This window comes from Ammodytes marinus, assembly GCF_949987685.1.
Source record: "Ammodytes marinus genome assembly, chromosome: 23".
Classification (NCBI taxonomy): domain Eukaryota; kingdom Metazoa; phylum Chordata; class Actinopteri; order Uranoscopiformes; family Ammodytidae; genus Ammodytes; species Ammodytes marinus.
This window is the reverse complement of record NC_137227.1, coordinates 14,176,422-14,192,247: the sequence shown is the minus strand read 5'-3', so window position 1 is coordinate 14,192,247 and position 15,826 is coordinate 14,176,422. Positions and strand designations below refer to the sequence as shown.

General features: G+C 40.7%; 3 protein-coding genes across 3 annotated transcripts; 1 reads left to right on the top strand and 2 right to left on the bottom strand.

Annotated features, from left to right (window-relative positions):
• Nucleotides 1-23: 23 nt before the first annotated feature.
• On the bottom strand, nucleotides 24-2,386 carry nedd8 (NEDD8 ubiquitin like modifier). Its single transcript, XM_080051565.1, has 4 exons — nucleotides 2,218-2,386; nucleotides 2,040-2,087; nucleotides 1,853-1,935; nucleotides 24-1,324 (listed from the first exon to the last, which is right to left on the bottom strand). The coding sequence occupies exons 1-4, from the start codon at nucleotides 2,233-2,235 to the stop codon at nucleotides 1,234-1,236; spliced, it is 240 nt and encodes a 79-aa protein (XP_079907691.1). The 5' UTR covers nucleotides 2,236-2,386; the 3' UTR covers nucleotides 24-1,233.
• Nucleotides 2,387-2,728: 342 nt separating this feature from the next.
• On the top strand, nucleotides 2,729-9,087 carry gmpr2 (guanosine monophosphate reductase 2). Its single transcript, XM_080051589.1, has 10 exons — nucleotides 2,729-2,801; nucleotides 3,330-3,487; nucleotides 3,600-3,719; nucleotides 6,235-6,318; nucleotides 6,439-6,612; nucleotides 6,707-6,788; nucleotides 7,103-7,209; nucleotides 7,451-7,493; nucleotides 7,601-7,760; nucleotides 7,891-9,087. Exons 2-10 carry the CDS (start codon nucleotides 3,401-3,403, stop codon nucleotides 8,078-8,080), a joined length of 1,047 nt encoding a protein of 348 aa, XP_079907715.1. The 5' UTR covers nucleotides 2,729-2,801; nucleotides 3,330-3,400; the 3' UTR covers nucleotides 8,081-9,087.
• A 22-nt stretch (nucleotides 9,088-9,109) lies between these two features.
• On the bottom strand, nucleotides 9,110-11,258 carry LOC307268831 (uncharacterized protein). Its single transcript, XM_080051588.1, is given in 2 exon segments — nucleotides 9,110-10,655; nucleotides 10,657-11,258. Coding segments are annotated over 2 exon segments (1,035 nt in total). The 5' UTR covers nucleotides 11,076-11,258; the 3' UTR covers nucleotides 9,110-10,039.
• Between the last annotated feature and the right edge of the window lie 4,568 nt (nucleotides 11,259-15,826).

The window sequence follows — 15,826 nt, the reverse complement described above, 5'->3', positions numbered from 1 at the left end:
ATATGCGAGACGTTTTTCAGCATGAACATGAGTTTATTTTAGTGACCAACTGATCCACAGCAGAGGTGAAATCTGTACACACTGAAGGGAGAGGGGGGCCCATAGTTGGCACGTTCCTCATCTTCTTAACAGTCAAATGTGCAATCAGCTCACAAACTAAATACATTTAACAAATTCAAATACAGATTAAATTAAATAGAACATTATCCTTCTCCTGAATGGACATGCTCAGTCTACTTGCATGATCAATAAGTGGCGGGAGGTTTTCCTGCCCACACCAAACACATCCGTTATTTCTCATTTTCTCTGAAGAGTAGTTTGACATTTTCCGGATTTTTTTTGCAGTTACAAAATCTGCCTAACAACACCTCTAAAGCTCACTAATGAATTATATCTCAATTGTATATTTACAAAAACTGGAAAAGTAAAATTTGACATTCACCTATTTCTTGGCGACGACCAAATGAACAAACAACACATTACTTGTTGTTAGAATAAGTGTTTTTAGAGGTTGCTGGTAGGTGGATTTTGTTACCATCGGACAGAGTCATGCTAGATGTTTCCCCCCGTTTACAGTATTTGTGCTAAGCTATGCTAACCGGCTGCTGATTGTGTCAATCTTCTCATGTAACTTTACGCCAAAAATGTCAAACTATTCTTTGAAAAAAAGCTGTTGTCCATCTTTCACAAATATAACAGAGCAACATGAGCGCTCCAAAAGATATAAAAAAATAGACTTTTTTCGATAAGTCCAGCAGCTTCAGATAATTGGACGAACTGAGTCGGGGGAAATTTGTCGGGAACAGAGTAAAACATGGACGAAGCAGAAAAAAAGTAAACCTAAAACTTTGTGTCACACTCTGAACACAAAGGCCTGTACTCCAAGGATGCGCTTTCCGTGAAGCAACTTTAAGCTACAGTCATCTGTGTGCTCACACGCAGCGCCACAGGAAGCGACACAGGCGGACTTGAACGCTGTTTTCAATAATGTAACAGCCAAAATTAGCTCTGGCTGGTAAATCTTTAGCCATAGCTTTGTCTAATTCTGTAAAAGTAACTTTTAGCCTTTTCTAACATGTGGGGTGTCTCAAAAAAGGCAACATTACTTTACATCTTTTCTACCCAGTGGCTCCACGTTGCCTTACAATACCACCAGGAGACTCCGTATGTCTTCAGTGTCTCCGCTCATCAGTGAAGGCAACGCACAGGCTAAGGCAAGTTTCCAAGCGACGGCTACAACGTCTGTCCTCCGCGCAGAGCAAGTACCAGATGGAGAACGGAGCCTCCCTGGATTTTGTAGTCCGCCGCTGTCTTCTCATCGTTCCTGAGAATACAGATAAAAGAGACGTAGGTTAGAAGACATCAGACAACAGAAACACCTCTATAGGTATTGTTTCATTTTTCACTTTGACAGCCAGAACAACAGCAGCAGCAGAAAAGTATAACTAGATTGTTGATTGTATGATTATTTTGTAACTGCAACAATACAATTTCACTTGAATGAATAAAGTAACTATCTATCTAGCAACTTATTCCATTATATGTTGGTTTTGTAGTTACATTACAAAAGCAAGACTGACTTCAAAGCAACTCAATAAAAAGTAACCTTAACTTCATAATCGATTTTTTTAAGACCTGTCATTCACATTTTAGACATTCAAGGCCTAAAATTCAGATTTTAGACTTTTGAATAGACTGCGGAAAAACCCTGATAATAGTGTATTGGACAACAGTAGAGGTCTATTGCATAGAGGAATAACAGAAAATACTAATATATATAATATAACTTGCTTGCTTAAGGCTGGCGGATGTTTTTTAAGAAAGGTAAAGAAAAAGGACGTTATAATCTCACATCTGTTTTCCACTGTAGATCAACCTCTGCTGCTGCGGGGGGATCCCTTCTTTCTCCTCCACCCTTTCTTTGATCCGCTCCACCTAGCAGAAAATATTACACACAATACGTAACTCAGTGTTCAGACGAGCATTGAATAAATTAAAAATGATGTGATCAAACGAGGACATAAAATACAATTATATACCTTATCTGTGGGCTCTATGTCAATTTCTATCTCTTTGCCTGTGAGCGTCTGAAAAAAAAGAATACATTGTTATTATTGTTAAACTGGTCACAACCCGAATAGGTCCATGGTCACAACTCAGTGACTCAGTAATAACAACTGTTCACACGGGCTAATGGGTTGTGCTAATGTCGCTTACCTTCACTTTAATCAACATCTTTGTTGATTTGTTTTTGTTTTTTAATCAAATGAACTCAGTAGTACTATATTGTGTTAACTGAATCTAGGATTTTAATCTATTATTATGTTAATACGGTTTCTTGTGTAGAAAGGTAGAAAACAAACTCGACATATCCTCCTTTCCTATGGTTTCCGGTGGTTTGTCCGTGGAAATCCTCCGCCCGCCGCCTTGTTTCTATGTCAACGGTTCCGCCTCAACTTGTTTTCTGAGATCCGCTTTTTGCTTCATTTACCGTCGAGAAAAAACGTGCACAATATTCGCACTATTTAAAAAAATATCATTATATGAGGGTAGGGTATTGCCCAAAACAAAAGCCAAACTAAAGTTGTGCATCCAGAAGAATACCAAGAAACCACATTTACGATAGTGTAGTAAAGCGAGTCTCGCGTTTGTAGTTTTTACCTGCGTGTCGTCCACTAGCTAAAGCCCTTTAAAAACTACAAGCCGGCTGTCAGTTGGTGTCCGCCGCCCGTAAAGCTTCCCAAGTACACATCGGAAAAGGACATAGCGACACGCACCAATTCTGTCATATATTCCGTAAGGTGGGTATCTTATCTTTTTCTAAAGCTTTAAAATAACTCATTCGTCGACTAATTTGTAGTTTAAGCTCAGATAAACGGTTATGTAATACTCATTAAGTCGAATACACGTTTGACACTTTGAACCAACCTGTTTAACCCATAGATAGTAGGTTTAACCTTAAATGTTGACAGCGGGGCTGGAGCATCAAGGAAGTTATGATAGACCATTTCTACCACGTTGAAAATGTATGTGCATTTTCAGTAGCTTTTTAGCATTTTTTAAACCAATGGCAAGCTTATTATAGCCTTATTACATTTCAACATGGTAATAATTACTCTATTTGAATTATATTTTGAATGCGAGTAGGATGTTTGTCTTTAAAATATTCTTTCCATAGCGTACATTATAACTACATGAGACATTTCATGGCCATACGTGGTTCTGTGGGTGTGTGAGAACTAGGCTATGTAAAGGAATGATAATGGGGTGTGAAATGAATGTGAAACCCCTCCTGATTCTCCTGCCTCTGTCCCCCCTCTCTTTAACAGATTCACACAAGGTCTGGGACACACTGTTCTTTATTTTCTCTGACACACCGCCTGCACAACTCATTTCCAAAATGCCTCGCATTGAGAATGACATCAAGCTGGACTTTAAGGATGTGCTCCTGCGTCCGAAGCGGAGCACGCTTAAGTCTAGGAGCGAGGTATGTATAGGCCTACAGCTGAGGATTTCTATTCACATGAATCCTGAATAAGCTAATAACAAAAAATACATATGTTTTACATATGAGGTCTCATTGTTATTGCCTCTCCCAGGTGGACCTCATGAGGAGCTACACTTTCAGGAACTCCAATGGAAGCTACAGAGGGATTCCCATCATCGCTGCAAACATGGACACTGTGGGGACCTTTGAGATGGCCCTGGCTTTGCACCAGGTACGTTATGCATTACAGGTGAAAGTCGAAAAATTGGAATATCGTGCAAAAGTTCATTTATTTCAGTAATTCAACTTAAAAGGTGAAACTGATATAGGGGAGAGTGGCCTAAGTTGTGCCGGTGGGCAAGTTGTGCCACCCCTTGTTTCTAGAAAACCATAGAAGAAATTGGAAATGTGACCACATATTTAAGAAGAGCCATCCATTAAACTCATCCTGTAAAGAAGGGAGAAACATGGAATAAGATATAAGCACATATAAGCTAAAAAAACTGTTTTCGCCTTTCAAAGTAAAATTTCCATGATCAAGGTTTTTTGATTATTGTGTCTGAACAATTATAGACACGTTTGAAAACATTTGACACATGTTTTAGTGCTTTAGTACTAAAACATGTGGGCGGCAGTGGCGAAGTGGGTAGGAAGATTGCCTCTGGAGTGCAGGGTCGGAGGTTCGATTCCCCGTCTCCCCGCCACATGTCGAAGTGTCCCTGGGCAAGACACTGAACCCCAAATTGCTCCCGATGGTTCAGAGAGCGCCTTGCATGGCAGCTACTGCCATCGGTGTATGAGTGTGTGTATGAATGGGTGAATGTGGTAAGATATGTAAAGCGCTTTGGGGCTGAGAAAATCGGCTAGAAAAGCGCTATATAAGTCAAGTCCATTTACCATTTACCATTTAGTATGCTACATTTTGTGTCTATATAGTTAGCACGATGTCAGCCCTAAACTGCTGCATCATGCTTATTATCCAAAATTCTGGGGATGGGGTGATTTGTGCCAGAGGGCCTTGGTGAGTTATAAGTAAGTAAGTAAGTAAAATGTATTTATTAGGGCTGTCAAATTAAAGCGTTAATTTCGATTAATTAATCACAGAAAAATTAACGTGATTAAAAAAATTAACGCAGATTAATCGCACTTCTATAATGCCCTTTGATCACAGAGCCTGTAATTAATTAGATTAATTGTTTTAATCGCTTGACAGCCCTAGTATTTATAAAAGCACATGTATAACAGTTTGCACTGTCCAAAGTGCTTTACATAGTGCATTCAGTAGGTAAAAAATTAAGGTAAAATAACAATAACCAAAATAAAAGACATAAAGCCCAGACATCCACATATGAACAAATATAGTAGTGCAGATGGGGAGGAAAAACCAGGGTGTACAGATGGGTTTTGAGCCATGATTTAAAGGCAGAAATTGAGAGGGAATTGCATATGCCAGATGGCAGTTGGTTCAACAAGGGTCGGAGCAGCTAGTGCAAAGTAAATTTCTGAGAGTTGTGCCATTGGCATGGCTGTATACGCTGGTTACCAAAAGAAAGTGATTGTCTACAGTAGCTCAGAAGAGACTGACATCTCAATTCCACTTAACGACACCACTGAGGAGAGTTCAGATGGCCAGAAAGATGATGATGGTGACTTTGTCACTGTGAGCTTTGCAGGCAAAACCACCTAGATCTGCTAGGCCTTGTTTAAGAAAATTGACCTTCAATCTTTGTAAAATATTTACTTTATTTACTTTAAATAAACCTTAAATAAGTGATTGTCTAATGGATTTGTCTTGCATTACAGTTTATGAGATATATATAAATCAATGGCACAAATTACCCCATGGTATTTTCTCCAATGGCACAACTTACACCACACCGGGGGCAAGTTGTGCCACAAGACAACTTTTTTTCCGAAAGCTATATTTCTTCAACAGTTTATTCCAGATCCAAAGTTTTTATTGCCAGGGATGCACAACACCCTGAAATATATGTACATGTATATATTTGAGTTGGAGACTTTACTGTCAAGGCCTCACTGTAAAGTCACTTTGAGTAAAAAGTGGCACAACTTAGGCCACTCTCCCCTATTATATAGACTCATTACATGCAGAGTGAGATATTTCAAGCCTTTGTTTGTTATAATTTTGATTATTATGGCTTACAGCTTATGAAAACCTCACATTCAAAATCTCAGAAAATTTTAATATTACATAAAAATCAATAAAAAATTGATTTTAAATACAGAAATGTCGGCCCTATATAAAGTATAATCATCAATATGTACTCAGTACTTGGTTTGGGCCCCTTTTGCATGAATTCTTGCCTCAATTCCAATTCATTTTCCATGATATTCTAATAATATGAGTTTCACCTGTATATGGGATGTTTATCATTAATTCACAAAGGGTTTCATTGAGCACATCGGTATAAAGTTCTGAGTCACTAAAGTATTCTAAACACAACTAAGGCATACGTGTATTCTAAGCAGTGTTCCCACCCAAATATTTGTGGCGTATGTGTAGCGTCCTTTTTTATATCCTTGGAATGATACAAATCACGGGTGGGACAAGAGGACCATGTCAATGAGAGAAGCACCTCATTGTTTAATAATAATACTATAATAAATGTTTTGGTTCCGTTAATTTACTCTATCACTCACTCAGTAAGAACAGCTGCAGCCTAGTGGCCATCAGATGTCATTGCACCTTTTTCACTTTAATCACTCTTTTTTTTCTCTTCCACTAGTTCACTCTCTTCACCACGATTCACAAGCATTACTCGGTGGATGACTGGGTGGAGTTTGCGGCGAAGCATCCTGATTGCGTGAAGGTACCCCTTCAATAAGTGTCTATTAGCATGGAAGCCTTTTTTTTTTCCCTCCGGGGAGTTTATCAATACTGGTATTAATTGCAACATGACTCTCTCTCTCTCTCGCTGTTTACCTCCCAGAGTGTAGCGGTCAGCACAGGGACCGGTGACGGAGACTTCGATAGGATTTCAGCCATCGTGGCGGCGGTACCAGCTCTGCAGTACATCTGTGTGGACGTGGCCAACGGCTACTCTGAACACTTTGTTCACTTTGTCAAAGACGTCAGGCAGAAGTTCCCCACTCACACTATCATGGTCAGTAGGTGTACGCATTTTAAATGAGATGGGATGTTCACAGTATCATGTCTTTTTGATAAGTGATAAATGTTTTTTTTCTTTTGTTGTTCAGGCAGGAAATGTGGTGACAGGAGAGATGGTAGAGGAGCTGATCCTGGCTGGTGCTGACATCATCAAAGTAGGCATCGGACCAGGTGATCACAGCGTAACACTTACTAACATATTTCTTAGTTTCGACGTAAGGTTATTTAAACACTCTGTCACTACTTATTTACTCAAAAACATTACTTTTTCACTAAGTATGATTTATATTAAATTGAATTAACATTCACATACTTTCCTGTGATGTGTCTACTTGCTTGGATTGATATTATGCAACCCCCATAATTTATTCGGCACATACAGATTACTCAAACCGCAACAAATGCCTTTAAAAAGCTTTTTGCTGTTTGCAAATCATGACCTGCATCCTTAAGTCACGTCTGGCCACTGTGTCTTCCCTATACAGGCTCTGTTTGTACCACCCGCATGAAGACAGGAGTGGGCTACCCCCAGCTCAGCGCTGTGATCGAGTGTGCAGATGCAGCCCATGGTTTGGGCGGCCACATCATCTCTGTAAGTGAATGTATTCTGTGAGAATCCTTTGGTTTAATCATAACTCTTTTCCGAGTTCTTGTTGTCTACTAGATTACTGATTAACATTAGAGGAATTCCAACCACCGTTATCTCCTGTGTTGTATTTATCCATGAGAATGTGCAGCCTGATCTTTTGAATGCAAGCTGTCTCTTACATACAGTCACACTCATACCATGGTGTTTGTTTTTTCTTTTCCTTCCTCCTTTCTTTTTCATCCAGGACGGGGGGTGCACTTGCCCAGGAGATGTCTCGAAGGCTTTTGGTAAATTTTGGTGTATTAAAAATTGCGCCCAAATTCCAACCTTAGTAAGTAAGTAAGTATTTCTGTTAGAAACAGACTGGTCACTTTGCTTTCTGCTTGACTCTCAGGTGCTGGAGCGGACTTTGTTATGCTGGGCGGGATGCTCGCAGGCCACTCAGAAAGCAGCGGCGAGGTAATTGAGAAAAACGGCAAGAAATACAAGCTGTTCTACGGCATGAGCTCCGACACTGCGATGAAAAAGCACGCAGGAGGCGTGGCTGAGTACAGGTCAGAGTCAGTTATTTTGGTACATAACGGAAGTCTTTCTTATGTTGTTTTGCATGTCAGTATTGTTCTTTAAACCTATCCTTCTGAAGATAACCCCACTGTGTTTTTTATTTTATTTTCTTGCCTTCAGAGCGTCAGAGGGGAAGACGGTTGAAGTTCTGTACAAAGGACCGGTGGATCTCACAATAAAAGACATCCTGGGTGGGGTCCGCTCCACCTGCACCTATGTTGGTGCAGGCAAACTGAAGGAGCTTAGCCGCAGGACCACCTTCATCAGGGTCACTCAGCAGCTCAACACTGTCTTTGGCAACGACAGCTGAATAATCCCGCTTCAGATGATAAATCTGCCACACTGCCTGTCTATACTCCACCATTCTGTTTGTGCATTGACCCATGTGTAAACACAACAGAACAGACATGTTTATCAAAACGTATGTTTTCTTCTGACATAGGTTAAAGTTCTTTGACTTGAAACTTCAATGCAATTTTTAGTATACACAGTATACTAAACATTTTTCCACCTCATTAAGGTTCCGTTTGTCTCTAGACAGTAAGATATAAGCTAGAGCTGTAAATTTGCATGTCTGCTGTCTCATCATTCCAATGCAAAGTCCTTTCACCTTTTTCTAAGATTTTCCACATTCATGAAAATGTATGGCTGCCTTTATAACTAGATCTACAACAGCATTGTCTCTATGCACTGTAAAGCCTTCAACCACGCACTTATAAAATGAAAACATGTCTTAAATTATTCAGAAAGCCCAGAAATGTATGCTGTTTTTAGAAATCCAGTCATTCCATCACTCGTTAAGTTTGCACTTAAATGATTCCCGTAGTTATTTGAGATTAATAATATTTAATTTTGGTTATCTTCTCATAGATTTAGGATTTATGAAATAATATATAGTATATACACATTTCTAAAACACATGCAAAACACAGCAGTGAAGTGCTGAATTCATAGCAGAGGTGTCATTCTATATTGTAAACGTTTATGCACCTCTGGTTGCAGCTGCTCCTGAACAATTCCAACTAAAGTTTTATGTGGCTTTATTTTAGTGATGATGTGCACAATCAAACAGTTTTACGTCTCAGTATAGCCTTCAAATATTAAGTGGTCATTCCTTGCAAGTTTCACTCCATAAGTACTTGGTATAGTTTCACGGACGGTGTCTATGGTGACTCTGTTACAAGCTTTTCTCACATCATGCTCTGTTTGGTTTCATTTTTTAATTCTCACATTTATGTGAAAATGGCTAAATGTTAAAAGCAGTTTTTAAATTTCTTTTTTTTTCAGTCAATAAAAACATTCCACATCTTAAAATTTCACTTGCTTTATTATTGATCTGACACAATGATTGTATGATATATAAGGACATTAATGAGTTAGTAAGACCATGCATTGTAAGATAACTGTACTGTGTACAACATGTGAGCCCAATGACACATTTGTCACCATTAGATGGAGACAAACACCTTAAACTGGCAGCCAGAAAAAACAAAATGACATTCTTGCCTAAAGTAGAATAAACAAACTTTATTTTCATTTAAAAGAAACATAAAACTAATCGATATTATATACTCATCCCCTGAAAGCAATAGATGTTGTTACTGTATATATAGCCATGCACTTCTTAGCTTTCTTAGCAATGATCAGTAAGTCTAAAAACCTATCACTGAAGTTCACAAACCAGTTCTGTGATGCACGTGCCAATTATAGCTCCACAGGAACAATTGGCATGGTGAGAGTAGTTTTGCATTCCATCGCTGTATCCACTGCCGCTCTTACTGTAAACCTTGCCACAGGAGCACTTCCATTCCACTTGCTGCATATTTTGCCCGTTTCGCAAATGGACAAATGGGACTAGGTCCCAGTTGTTAAGGATCATCTTAATTGTGATAATTTCTTCCCTCTGGTGCTGCTCCGTTTTTCTGAAGAATGACAGCGAGGAATCCACCTTGTTCCAAAACACTTCCACCATTTCAGGTCGCGGTACAGACTGAACTCCATCTTTGCCCTGATAGGTGATTAATTTAGAGGAAACCCTGCACTGTTTCTTTGCTGTGGTCATGTGCATTTGCTGCTGCATGTACTGCCCCATAAAATGTTTTGGTTGACCGAATGATGCAAAACTTTCTCCATGTGAACCGAATATCTCATTGGAACTTTTTTCATTCTCTGATGAGAGACAGCTGAGCTGGTTACCCTCACAACACAGACCAAAGACAGGTCCATCCTTGACGTTCTTTGCAGACTGTTTGTCACATAAACCGATGGACTAGTCAGAGTCTTGAGAGAAACGGACCGTCCACCTCTGAAGGTTAGGAACTGACTGGGTACTACGGATTAGAAGAGTGGAAGGACACGTTTGAATGTGAGATGCAGGCGCCCCAAAACTAAACCCTCCAGAACTAACCATCCCTTTGACCGAGCTTTCCCCCAGCCGATTACTGTAGAAGACCTTCCTCTTGTCTTTGGACAGAGACATGCTGGGGTCCAGAATCTGTGGATCAAAGATCAGGTCTGGACTAGTCACATGGTGGTTCTCTGGGTCGACCAGACTCAACAAGGACCCCAGGAAGTGGCTAGCGTCGTTCAACATCTTTTCCCCATTCTGCCTTATCTCCTGAACCAGTTTGTCTCGATCACTGCCAGGCTCCAAGCCTTTTCTCAGATCCACAGCCTTGGCCTTCTCTACATCCTGATACACCTGAGAATACATCTGCAGGAATCTGAAGGTGTCCTTCTCGTTCTTCGCTGCTTGCATGCTGCTCTTGCTGGTTTTGATGGACACCATACGAGCGGAGACTGAACTCTGGACACTGGTCAGGGTGATGTCACGCAGGTTAGTCACAGCCTCAATGAGACGCACACTAGAGCGACCAAGCTTCTCTTTCACTCTTCTCCCACTTTTCTAGACTCACATTCTCATCATCAGTTTTCACCAGTAAAGCCTGCTGCTCAGTGTTGAGCTTTTCCATGAGCTCTTTGTGAGCAGTGGAGAACGTCTTCATATTGTGTAGACGGTGCTGGTCTTCAATGGCGCAGGAGACACATACACATGTCATGTCATCCAAGCAGTAGTACTCCAGGAGTTTACCATGTTGGGGGCACTTAGTGTTCCCACATAAGGGCATGGGCTCAGTCAGAGGATGAGTTTGTAGCAGGACAGGCGTAGTCAGGTGAGCCTGGAGGTGCTGGACGCACATGGAGATCTCACATTTCATGCAAGTCTTCCGTGCCGGTTTCCTGTCTTCCTCTGTACACATGTCACAGAGGATAACTGGTGTCTCCTTTTGAGGATTGTCAGACATGTTTTTGAAAGCAGGAAGTCCTGTTTGATCGTTCTTGACTATTGTTCAGCGTTGTTGAACGAAATCTCACGGATCCTTGTTGTTGCCCTTTCGGCTACTCTGTTTTGGCAGAAAAAAGAAAATTAAGTCTGTTTTTGCTGATAAAGTAAGTTGTTCTCTTAGTCTCTGATCTGAATGCTATGCCCAACAGGTTTACTTTCTGCTAAGACAAACATGCAAGGCGTGGTGTTAGTTGGAGATGGGTGCCGCCTTTTTGTTATATTTGGCTCGGTTATGTTTCATTTCAGAAAATTTGAAACACCAATGGGGGATAGCCTACTTACCAAAACATTTTTGTTTAACTCTTTGTGTGTGAATGACATTAGGATTTGTACTTAAAAGCAAACTATTTCATACAGATACTAAAATAGTCGATTGGACATCTGGAACAAAATTGTATAATCTATTCATCATATTATTTTAAATTTTCTTGATTCCTATTAAATCACTCTTATATCGTCAGATTTGCTCCAATTAGCTTGGACAATATAACTGGGAGCTTGTTTTGCATGTGTCATCATTATTAATGTGTTCTTTGCACTGACAGCTCTATATATTTAGTTAACTGCCACTTGTGCACTCATCAAGGATATTTATTCTCATCAAATGAGACAAAAAACACTTTTTTGTTGAAATGATTACAAAACTCCAAATAAGCTTGCCCTAATTTTTTAGATCTTTTAGGATTCTTCCACTTCCAGCAAACTAGCTGCTCCGGATCAATAACAATCAATGTTTGTGTGGGTTTATATTAGTGATACTCTCATTTTCACTTTCAAATGGATTCATGTCTCATTATTGCCTTATGGTTTCACTTTGCAGTCTCTTTCTTAGCAATGATCAGTAAGTCTAAAAACCTATCACTGAAGTTCACAAACCAGTTCTGTAATGCACGTGCCAATTATAGCTCCACAGGAACAATTGGCATGGTGAGAGTAGTTTCGCATTCCATCGCTGTATCCACTGCCACTCTTACTGTACACCTTGCCACAGGAGCACTTCCATTCCACTTGCTGCATATTTTGCCCGTTTTCCTTTTGCAGATGAAAAAATGGGACCAGGTCCCAGTTGTTGCGGCTCATCTTAATTGTGTTTATTTCTTCCCTCTGGTGCTGATCCGTTCTTCGGAAGAATGACAGCGAGGAATCCGCCTTGTTCCAAAACACTTCCAACATTTCAGGTCGTGGTACGGACTGAACTCCATCTTTGCCCTGATATGTGATTAATTTAGAGGAAACCCTGCACTGTTTCTTTGCTGTGGTCATGTGCATTTGCTGCTGCATGTGCTGCTCCATAAAATGTTTTGGTTGACTGAATGATGCAAAACTTTCTTCATATACATCACATGATGTGAGACAGCTGACCTGGTTACCCTCACAGACCAAAGACAGGTTCATCCTTGACGTTCTTTGCAGATTGTTTGTCACATAAACCGATGGACCAGTCAGAGTCTTGAGAGAAACGGACCGTCCACCTCTGAAGGTTAGGAACTGACTGCGTACGGATTAGAAGAGTGGAAGGACACGTTTGAATGTGAGGTGTAGGACGCCCCAAAACCAAACCCTCCAGAACTAACCAACCCTCGGGCAGAGCTTTCCCCCAGCCAAGAACAAAAAGTGTAAAGAAAAATGTTATCAGTTAGGCTAAGTTATTTGGGGATACGCAAACACTTTTTTATGCACCAATCTGTGCCTTTTCTTTATCAATTCATGGTGAAATTATTTTTTTTTATATAAAGGAAAGGGCACCATTCAGCTACCTGACACAAATATAATGGAATATTATTCAGTATTAGGGCTCTCATTAATTATGTAAAACGTTCCAAATATTTATTTTCCTGTATTGTTCAAAAAATCTGCACATTCAAAATATATCACGCATCCTTTTAGATGTTTTTTTTTAAAGAATCTTGTACATCTAAACAAAAAAATATCTTACAAGTCCAATGACACTTGACACGATCTAGTTTATAAATCTTGCAGGTAAGAAAGTAAAGTGTATTGAGCTAAACCACTTACATTAGCCTACTGCATGTCTTGCGCAATTCAGAAGCCTCTGCAACGCTGGGAAGTCGGCAAGGTTGAGATGGTATGGTCCACTTTAGGGGTGTCTGAAATCGTTGGGAAATATTAGATAGTTAGCCTATCGGCAAGAATGATATAAAAGTTTTGTCCACCTGACTTTTTTTTTTTTTTTTACCTCAAATAAATGTTGCTATTATTTTTAACATCCGATCACATTTCATATTCACAGATACATACACCCTTAAAACATACAATATATGAGATAACAGCAGGCATTCCTTTTTTAGACCAGACCTTTTTGACTGTTAACTGACTTTGACGTCCAGGGCGATTGTACATGAGTGTGCTGGTTAAGGTAGGAACCTCCAACCGTTCGTCAATTTCTCGGTACTTCCACCGAAAATAAATTATTATTATTTGAGAAAAACATATTTAAGAAGTTCACTGGCTTTACCAACTCATGCATCACGCGGGCTACATTACCTCGTGCATCGTGCGAGGCTAGGTCATGGGCTAGGTGGCACGCAGGTTACATTGTGCTAACGTCCCAGCTAACGCTAACAATCCGAGAAACAACACTATTACGCGCAGACGCACATTAATCAATCGGCGATGGTAATCAATGATTTGTAACATTCCTGTTGACGGTTATCCGTGTTAGGTTCTAGGCAAGAATACTAGCGAGTCAATGTGAAAATGGGCCCAAAATAATGCTAATTAGCTATCAAAACTAATGTTAACAATATTCCTTGAGTGATTTGTTCAAAGTACTACTTCCCAACTATGGTCATGGAAAGTAGTATTACCAAACTGTTTGGTCAGAGACACAGAAGAACTTCATTTGTGTAAAATTTGCTTGATTTTTTATAATGATATATTTCTTTCTTTGACTCAGTCAGTCCTGGAGTAACTTAAACCAACTCATACTAGTATTTTTCCAAAAACATGGTAGACAAACACAATATGCATCTAAACTAAGCTAAAAAGCAGTATTTTTGTGTTAAAATTTGCTCTAACCAGGCCGACTACCTTGAAATGCTGCAAACATACCATAATGGCAATTCAAGTTGGCTATCATTTCTACAGATTCTTGAGGCATTGAATAATTCAATATAAAAAAGAGGGCCTTAAAGGTGGAATCCGCCAAATACAACCAGAAACAATAAAATCGTATCACTGCATAGTAATAATTATTACTAAGTCTTTGACAGGTGACAAAGTTATATATTCCCACAGTATGTATACTAAAAAGAGCAAAGTGTTCAGATAAAAAAAAACACTTTTTATTCATGAGTACATATTTTCTTTGGGTATCAACCCTTACTGTTTGTCTGCTCTTTGCAGAAGCCTTCACCACAGAAGAGAGAGATGATGCAGACTGATGAAGGCCTCACCAGGCTCAGACAGAAGACACCGGACGCCCGTGGCGAGACTATAACAGAGATCAACTGCTCCCCGCCGCCTTTCACTCTGAACCAAAACAATACCGTGTGTCTCCCGCTGGTGGCCGATGGTCAGAGGCTTATATGGGTGCACTCAAGCCAGATCGACCTAAAACTGGATGGAGTGGCGGAGCTGGAAAAGGCCTTCGACAGGTTTCCGTACCTGACTCAGAAACAGACGGACACACTGGCACAGCGCAGCTCCCTCCACCCAGACCAGGTGAGGGTGTGGTTCATGGTACGGCGGCTCCACTATGGCATCAGCTGGGACTACAAAGACATCCGCAAGGTTCGGGGGATGATGGAAGAAAATGGGCAGACTGCTGAGCGACCGGAGAGCGAAATGAAGCAGGAGAAGAAGGACTCAAAAGTAGAGGAAGACCAAATGAATTCTAGGAAAAAGCGGAAAAGCTCGACAGGAGTGGACAAGAAGGAACAGAAGAGAATCAAGCAAGGGGATGAGGCTGTTGTGGAGAGCAAAGAAGAAGTAGAAATGAGAGGTTATGAAGTCGACAAAGAGTGTCAGAACTCCCTTTTTGCCAGGAAGAAAAAGAAGGCAAAACAAAACAAGAGATTACTCTGCGCTGTCCAAGAGAGTTCTTCCCATGAGACCTTCAACGTGTCTCCACTCACTGACAACCAGACAGAACCAGCGAAAGCGGCCGATGTCGACCCCCCGGCCGCCCAAAATATACGTATGTCGCCTGTGAAAAGTGACGCTGACGGAATAAGAGAAAAGGAGGAAGAACCGCATGCAGAGTTACCAAACCTCAACAATGCTGTCACTGATGTTGGCAAACTACAGGAGCTCATGGCTATGAACACTTATCCTCTCCTGGCAGACGGTCCATCCACCTCCACCCAACAGCACGTCTATCAAACCGTAGTCCCGGGCTCGCTTCCCCTGCGTGCCCGCTACAAAACCAAAACGCAAAGCCAGTTGGCGAAGATGAAAGTGGCTTTCACGCGAAGCCAGTATCCAGACGAAGAGGAGTACACCCAACTGTCGGCAGAGACGGGTGTCCGCCGCTACATGTTGGTCCAGTGGTACGGCGACATGCGCTACTACATCAAGAAAGGCAAGCCGCGCTGGATGACTAAGGATCAGCACAGCCAGGCGCTGGCCACTGTCCTTTACCGTCAGTGCCTCAATGGATTTGCAAAGATGGCGAAGTCTGGCTGTAGCAAGAGCACTGGAGAAGGTGAAAATGTGCCGGGGCCTCAAGAGTAAAAAAAATAAATAAAA